Source organism: Centrocercus urophasianus, unplaced genomic scaffold (genome assembly GCF_019232065.1).
Source record: "Centrocercus urophasianus isolate 14NV4802_14NV808 unplaced genomic scaffold, USGS_Curo_1.0 seq_77, whole genome shotgun sequence".
In the NCBI taxonomy this organism is placed as follows: Eukaryota; Metazoa; Chordata; class Aves; order Galliformes; family Phasianidae; genus Centrocercus; species Centrocercus urophasianus.
The window spans coordinates 27140-36012 of record NW_024885388.1 but is presented as its reverse complement, the minus strand read 5'-3'; the positions used below and the strand labels follow the sequence as shown (position 1 = coordinate 36012).

General features: G+C 38.2%; 1 protein-coding gene across 1 annotated transcript in view; it reads left to right on the top strand.

Annotated features, from left to right (window-relative positions):
* The first annotated feature begins 1266 nt into the window (after nucleotides 1–1266).
* The window catches only part of CEMIP2 (cell migration inducing hyaluronidase 2), a 20837-nt gene continuing 13230 nt past the window's right edge, over nucleotides 1267–8873 (top strand). The window contains exons 1-5 of the mRNA XM_042838346.1: nucleotides 1267–1432; nucleotides 3901–4110; nucleotides 4504–4709; nucleotides 5257–5326; nucleotides 7948–8076. Of these exons, the coding sequence (XP_042694280.1) occupies nucleotides 1310–1432; nucleotides 3901–4110; nucleotides 4504–4709; nucleotides 5257–5326; nucleotides 7948–8076 (738 nt within the window). The 5' untranslated portion in view covers nucleotides 1267–1309. The remainder of the gene's footprint in view (nucleotides 1433–3900; nucleotides 4111–4503; nucleotides 4710–5256; nucleotides 5327–7947; nucleotides 8077–8873) is intronic.

The window sequence follows — 8873 nt, the reverse complement described above, 5'->3', positions numbered from 1 at the left end:
AAGAGCACAATAACACTGTTTGATAGAGCAAATTCTCAGCTACAAAACACCATTTTTCAACATAGTCACCACCGTTAGTCATGCATTTTCTTCAGCAGTGAAAAAAAGCATTCTTTCTGCACTTACAAAAATCTGCACCAGCAGAGGTGACCTACAACTGCTGCAACAGCATCATTGCTCAGAATCTTTCATTGGCCCAAACAGACATAAGTCAAAAAGTACCAAATCCAGACTGTGTGGTGGGTGTGGTCTGAAAGTCCAAGTGAAATTGGTGAGGAGCTCCATGCTTCAGAGGGGTATGGGGCCTGGCCTTATCGTGTTGTATGATGTCTTCTCTGAGCTGGCTCAGGAAGTTTGAGCCTTCAGCTTAGACAGCACTACAGTGTAGTTTATGGTTTAACTGGGTTACAGAAATTCCTAAAGGACGATCCTTTTCCTATCCCTAAAGGCAGTGCACTTTGCCTGCTGAGAGCTGTGTCTTGAACTTCTGTTTAATTGGTGGATTCACGTTACCACTCCATGGACTGCCTTTTTGGCTGACTCATACTGGTGAAACCACGTGTTGCCGCTGGTAATACTTCAATCCAGGAAACTGTCACCTTCAGCCTTATATTGGTTCAGCAAGTCCTGACAAACTCATATGCAGTATTCTTTCTGTTCTTGAGTGAGAGTTTGTTGGTGCATCCTGGCACGAACTTTGTGATATTTCAGTGTTGCTGCCATCATTTCCAACGCACCGAAGCTGGTATTCAGCTTAGTATGCAGTTTCCTGGTCATGATCTGATGGAGGCACTCTTTGTTTAGTGGTGTGACAGTTTGCATGGCTGTCTGGAGCATGACTTGTCTTTCATATTGCTGTTGCTGAAGCACACCACCCGCCACCTCATTAAGTTCACATCCACTGTTTGGTCTCCATAAACATTCAGTAAGCATCAATGAATGTAAGTGGGTGCCATCTTTTATGCACTGAGGTATTCAGTGACACAATCTTGCTTTGTTTGCATTTCATGTCAGATGCCAGTTTGTCTGACTGCTCCTCTGCTGCCATCTGCCAGATGGCAATGACATGTAATGGAATATTGGTGGGGAAGGTTCAACCTCTACTACCATACCACCATCATTTGCCTTTTGATGTCATGGGCCAACATTATAAAATAGGAAGTATTACTTTCAGAGCAGCCCTTGTTGTTTACTGTTTATGATAATGACAGTCTTTTTTTCTTCTTTTTTTTTTCCCCCCTCTCAAAACTGTTTTTGGACAGAAAAACCTCAATATCCCCATGTGGGAGAAGTTATTGATGGAGTGGACATGAGGGCAGAAGTTGGAGTTCTCACAAGGAACATCTTAATCAAGGGAGAGACAGAAAATACCTGCTATCGTGAAAAGGAGTGTCAGTTTTTCAGTTATGATACGTTTGGTGGACATATCAAGGTTTGAAAAACATTAAGTAGCTTTCTGTCGTCTCAAAAGTACACTGAGAACAAAAAAGTCAATACTAATCTTGGAGGCATTTGAAAACTTAAAGAACATAAATTCGTACAACTGCTTTTCATAGAAAGGACTTTATTCTCTCTTTCTCAAAATTAATTTAACTCTGTGGCACTGTAGCACACTATATAAATTTTAATGTGGCAGAAGCATGCACCATATCTTGCAACATCGTGTGGTGGTGGTGGTTAGGCCTTACAAGTTGTGTATCTGCCTGTTCAACTTAAAACATTTTCAAACTTGATCTCCATTTTCTGTCTTTTCTCCTTTCCCTGCCTTTTTCTCTCCCAAAGTGATGAGCAGTGACTCAATCCTAGAGATCCATATCATCTCCGAAATCAGGCGGTAGAGAGGCATGGTGAGGAAAGAGGCTGAGTTGGACTATGGTGGATTTTTTTATTTGACTTATTTATTTTATCTGAATGTGCCAAGGTTATGTAAAGCAAACTGCTGCTGATTTCTTATATTACCATAAGCATAAAGAAAGCTGAATAAAAGTAGTGCTGTAGAAACTAATAATGAAACTCGTATTCACTTAAATGAAAGGACAGAGCAGCAGTGTGTCAGCTCTTTGCTGCTGGAGAAGTTTTAAATGCAAATGTATTTGTGCTCATTATGTGTTGGTCACAGTTTAAATCTCCCTTTTCAATGGATTTGGATGCAGATTTTAGTTTTATAGCGGTGTACATAATAGTGGGAAAGAAAATGCTCCCTTTCCCTACTGTGTGGCAGCTTTTGTGTGCAAGGGAAATAGATGAGCTTAAGCCAATCTTTTATGTTTCAGATAATGTAAGGAAAGAAGATAAATGGCAAGCTGTGAGTCTCATTAAATGTGATCTTGATTTCCACAGGGGTGCTGGGCAGCAAGGCCCCTCAGATGCCTTGCAGGCAGAGCAGAAAACAAATATTTTGAGTCATCAAAGTTAAACTATTCCCAGGAGTCTACTTAGAGAAACTGAGTGTCTGCTGCTAAGCCTGCGTTTCAGCACTGGAAGCATTTTCAGCTTACATTAACCTTACGTGCTCTAGTGATGAGACCCTGGTCAACTGGCAGATGTTGAGGGCCTGGGGGTTCAGTCTGTTCCAGGCTAGCTCTGCATAGGGGTGAAATGGGCTGGGGACAGCAGGGAGAGGAACTCACATGTAGTTTTACCACACATTCTTGTCTTTAAGTGCTGAAGTCAGATCTCAGGATGACATGTTATAGTCCATCTCTGTATTTCAGACAGGCAAATTTAAGCTGTGCAATCAAATAAAAGAAAAAAAACCTTGTCCTTCCTGAAAAGGCTACAAAAAGTAAGCAAACACACTAAATGGTCCATCACTTTATTGCTCATTTCCCTTGAGGGTAACCTATGCTTATGAAAAGTATTATTTTTGTACAATATCCAAATATCCAGTATAGGTAAACTAATAAAATAACAACAAAGCTCTCTCACCCTTTAGCTTCCTGTATTTCAGTACCTTGTAGTTCAATTTTTGTACTCGGTTTCTCTTTTCGGGTTGAAATAGGTAGAAGAAAATACTCTTGCTTTCCCCTTTTAGTGCTCCAGCTCCATTATAATGCCTTCTCTGCTTATTCTTATTTTCTTTTATCATATATTACATAGGATTACTGTGAAGTTCCATGATCTGTGCTGCATCCTCATCTGAAAGGTGTTGATTCTTCACTAGAGTGCATTCAGTTTTAGGTTATAACTGGAAGTGTGCTGGAGTACATGATGCCTGAGGAGGACCTGAGAAAACAGGGCTTATTCAGGGTGGGGAAGGCAAAGAGGGTGAATCTGCCTGCAGATGTCAGGGGCTGGGGCTTAGGGGCACAGAGTAGGTGCCAGAGTTCCTGGAGGTGCTTAGTGGTAAGACAGTAGACAGTAGGATCAAGCTGCAGCAGGGCTGTCTTGAGTGTTTCTGTCCTTGTAGATATTCTGATATGATGAGCTATCATCTTTAAGCTGGCCCGGTATTGTGCTGTTAATTGGATCAGGTTTCCTGGTAGGTTCCCTGGACCCTCTATTTTGTAATTTTATTAAACTTAACTCTGTGCTGGATTGACTGCACAGATACAGCTTCAGTACAGTCAGGACCTAACGTGACTTCAAAGACATCTGTTTACTCAAATGGTACATGGTTGTCAGTAAAGAATATCTAATGTGCCTGAAAAAGCAAAGTGGCAATGTACAGTCTGATGGAATTTTCTGTTTTTGTCACGTGAAAATTTAGTTTTCACTCTCGTTCATGAATGATACTGTTTTGTAAAGTAGGATATAGAGCAGGACAGTAATGGCTGTCCTGGTTCTCTTAGTGTTAGCTTGCAAAAACTGTGCATCTGGAATAGGTGATGTATTATCTTAAATTTCCATTGGTTAACAAGCAAGTAGTTAATCATTCTGGACTTTTCATTATCTTTCTAGATTTTGAAGAATTTTACATCTGTTCATCTCTCCTATGTGGAATTAAAGCAAATGGGCCAGCAGCAGATAGGAAGTTACCCTGTTCACTTTCACCTTTGTGGGGATGTGGATGAAAAAGGAGGTTATAGTTCTAAGACTTACCTTGATGGTCTTTCCATTCATCACTGTTTCTCCAGATGTGTGACTATTCATGCAACTAATGGCTTACTGGTAGGTGCCAGGAGAATAAAATAGGCTGTGTTGACCTGAATCTTAAGAAGAACATGTAGAGCAAAAAGCAGTTCCTTAACTTAAAGTTTAAATGCTCAGGAGTGATTTTTTAATTTTTTTTTTTATTGTAATGAATAAATACACAAGTGCAAACAGTGACTTATTTTTAACAGATCTTGTCATTCTGCTTTTTAGATTCTTGAAGGCAACTAAACTATCCAGGCATTGCGTGTTTGTAATAGAGAAATAGAACTCCATATTTGAATCATCTGAGTCACTGATACTGAAACTTCACTCTGCAGCTGTGCCAAGATAGCAAAACTAAATGGCACTTGTCAAATAAATCTCAGTAAATGCTATTGCTACTGACATAATGGACTTGTGTTTCTGCAGATAAAGGACACCATTGGCTATGACACACTAGGTCACTGTTTCTTCATAGAGGATGGCATTGAGCAGAGGAATACTCTCTTCCACAACCTTGGACTAGTCACAAAACCAGGCACTATTCTTCCTACGGATAGAAACAGCACCATGTGTACTGGCATAAGGGATAAAGTGTATGGAAGTTACGTTCCCGTGCCAGCCACAGACTGCATGTGAGTATTTCTTTGTTAAAAAATTAAAACCAAACCAGCTGCTGCAAATAAACTGCTGATGATCTCTTGACAAAATACAGATGGAATGTTTTGGTTTTTTTTTTTGTACGATCTGTGGTGAATGTGGACACCTTAACTGCAGTTCACATGGCAGTATTGTTCAAAAAAGTAAAAACATATGGTGTTTCATTGAAGAGAAAACATGGGTTGATTTATAACGAGATTTGTTGTGTCTTGTGATACTTGATAAGTTGATTTTTATTTATTTATTTTTTTTAAGGCTGCTGTGTTAAGGCACCAGTACCATTAGCCTGCCACCTACAGCTTGTCTTCATAACACTTGTGTACTGTAGAAGCTTATTAAAACTGTTTATAGTTGCACTGAGTGTGTCTGAACTATCGTAAAATATTTTGCATTGAAGTTCTGTGTGCTTGTGTGGGAAGTAGTTACTTTACACATCAGTTTAGCTTTTCTGATGGTTGCTTCAAGAGTGAGTTATTTCTGTAGGATCTAGAGCTTTTTTAACTTCTTTTCTGAATATTTCAGGGCAGTTTCAACCTTCTGGATTTCTCATCCCAACAATCACCTTATAAGTAATGCAGCAGCAGGTTCACAGGTAAGGCGCATGGATGAAATGCAGTGCAAACTACTTGTGCCAGTCATTCACAAAAGACATAATGCAAAAATGCATACATTTTTTCTTTTCTACTTGTGAATATTTAAGGTTGGCAGTATACTGGCATTACAAATACCAGTCAATTACAAGGCTTTGTTAGTGTGGATTAGACCTCTTCCTTTTTTAATTAGTAGATCTGTCAGTGGTCTCAATATGTATGCATTAAAACAAATACCTTTATTTCCAAGATTTAGTGTATTTCCTGTTTCTGAACCTCCTGTAGGCCCTGTCACGTGTTTACTGTTTCACTGCTCTGAAGGACTTTGTTTTTATAGCTTCAGTCATTGAAATGAAAAATAGTTCACTGAATAAGAAAGTGCAGAAAACCTTTCATGTCTGTCTTTTGTCACTAGCTTCTCAGTAGTAATTGCTGATAATGATTTTACCAACTGTGAACGTTTTGATTTTTTTGCAGCCCTTATTCAGTTCAGCTGCTCGCGGAGTAGTTTTGAACTATTTTGTGCAGACTGTGGAGGATTGGCAGGGGTCTGTTCTGCTTATAAAGCAGATGAGAGGCTGAGACTCAGGTGGTTCCAGGTGGATTGTTCTAAATGGGTCATTGACTATAGGGAAAGGAAAGACTTTTTGACACTGGAAGGAGAATGTGGGTGTGCTAGCATATTCTTAGGCAGAAAGTACATAACGCATTGTTAACAATATGGTAAGACTGAAAATATTTGTGTGTTGTAATGTCTGTAACACAGAAAATCATAAAACTTCTGCTGCTGCTTCTTGTGAACTTTTAATTTTTTCTTTTTTGTGGGGGCAAAACTGTCTTCTTGTTGACTGCCTATGGCTAAGAAGGGCCTGACTATCTTACTGAATAAAAACAGTGCACAGCACAGTATCTTTCCATTTTGTCTATCTACATAATGTTGCTTTACCTGGCTTTAGTGTTGCTGGCTAGGTTATAGAAAATGGGTTGCTCGATTAGGTCTTTATTTCACTATCATCTTCTGCCTCTGTAGAGAATCCCTTCTGTATAGTAGCATGTGTTGTCAGAGAGTGTTGTATAGGTTAAGTTCTGCCATTCTGATATGTGCGTTTCTTGCATTGGCATGTAAGGTCTGTAGCTTCAGTTTCAGAAACAAAATGCTTCAACTGTCTTGATATAAACACTCCACTGTAGAGCTTTGTGGGTATAAAGTGTAACAATTCACAAGCAAATAATTCCATTGCTCTCTCCAACTTCTTTATTACAATGGAGCCTATTGTAAGGGTGTTTCAGCAGTACTTACTTCTTTTGTTTCAGCTATATGAGAGGGGGAAAAAAGCTCTTTTTTCTGAGTGCTTACAAGTGCTTTAAGAGCTTTGAAGTTTATTAAACTCTTTCTGAAGCATTAAGATGTGTTTTGGATAAAAATTGCTTGATCTTTGCCAAGCACGGAACTGTATTTAATTATATGTGAAGTAAGATTTTGGTATTTTATGTGGAACATGCACACTTTCTTTGGAATTGTTAATGACAGAAATGTTACAGTATGTCATCATTACGGGTGGGAATATGTTACTCAGAAGCAGAATTTCCAGGGCTGTTTGGAAAATGAGTATATTCTTGGAGTGATTTTTAAGCTAGAATGAATTGACTATATCCATATTTCTTGAACAGGAAGGTGAAGACTATTTTTCATTATATGGAACATACAGTATGCGGTTGTTGTTTTTTTTTTTTTTCTTTGCTACTTTTATAACACTTTAATACTCCTTATGCAGTTCATTTTTGTTTGTTTGTTTTTAAAATTTCCAAGGGCACAGAGCAAGCAGGCAACATTTTTTGTATCTTTAGATATCTGCGTTATGGGTGCTGTTGCCACACTGCCCCTTTTCAACTCAGATGGAGTTAGAAAAGGAACTTCTATGGGTCTGCTTTGGCAGGTAACTCCAGCTTCTTTAAGAGCAGGGATGTTGAAGTGTAGGAAATGAACAGATGCTGAAATTATTACTGCATGTTATTGGCACAGAACTCTGAACTGGCTGGGCTTCTGGATGTCTCTATTCACTTTCCTGAAAGTGCTTGTGTTGTGTGTTTTTTTTTTTGTTGTTGTTGTTGTTTTGTTTTTGGTTGTCCTTACGTTCTGATGTGAATATAGATGAACAAATCTTGCAGTGTAGCAGTAAGGAGGAGAGGAAGACTTTTTGAGTGTTTTTCTGTAAATAGCCTGATTAACTTAAAAACAAAATAAAATTGATTATTTGTGTAGAAATGGAACACAGAAATCACAGAGGAAAATGAGCCTTTTCTTCTTTTTGTCTTGAAATATTAGAAGACCTGAAATGTATGATGTTAAATGATTTAACTGAGAAGAAAACAATTTTTAATGCATCTTTATCACTACAGTACTGCTGTATTTGTGGTCTTCTTCACTGAAGAATGCTTTGGAGACTATTTTGATAAATAATTCCACAGCATATGGTTGGTGTGGACTGTGCTGTTATTTTCTTCCTTGTTTAAAATATTCAACTCCTTAACATATATTTATCTGTGATTAGATGTGAATATGTCAGAACTGATAGTAGTATCAGACTCTCTTCTGAGTTATGTTCTCTCTCCTCATTTGCAGGACGCTGGAATATGGTATTTGTTCCACAAAATTGCTACAGGAGATTCTCATGGTCTAGGCATTGAAACAAAGTCAGAGCTCACACCCCTAGGAATCTTCTATAACAACAGGGTTCATTCTAATTTTAAGGTAATGTACCTTAAAAAATTTTGAAGGTCTTCCTTGGTAACTATTTTACACAAGGATTTGTCTGCTTAAATTTTAAGGTGCTTGAATAATTTGTTTGAAGTGCACAACTCTGTCTAGATATTACAGAACAGTGTGTAATCTGTATGCCTGTAGCTTTTTATTGATTTTACTTGACAACTGGATATCTGGGATATCAAGAAATGATGCACTGCATTGTAGTAGTTATAGGTCTGAGGCTGTTGGGGCACTTGATCAAACTGGAATTAAAACACAGTAAATGCAAAAGTGCACTGTGGAGGAAAAAAAAAGTTATGTAGCTCATTATCTTTGAGCAAGGATAGCTGTTCATATGCTGAAAACCCATGTTTAAAGAGCTGCCTCCAGGACCAGGCCTGAGGATCCACTCATGTAGCAGCGTTCAATTCTGAACATAATTTGGATCACACGTAACTGTGTATGTTGTATATGTAATTCAGGTTCAGCAGCCTCAAACACTTCTTTTTTTCTTTTTTATTTTGTCAAGTATTCATGCTGGATTATTGAGGTTCAAGTTGGTGATTGTCTGGGCAGATGTCAGCTTTAGTAGTGAGATCAGTTGTGTTTTAAATTAAAATACAAAGCATTGTTGCACAGCACAATCTATTTTTTCTCCATTAGCAGCATTTGTGAGAATATTTTGCATTCACCACAAGGTTGGCTTCCAAATTTTCCAGAAGATCATCTGGAAATAAGTGTAAAACCTCAAATAGATAGATGTGAAAAAAGTTTGAAATGAACTTTAATGGTTTTCTGTTACT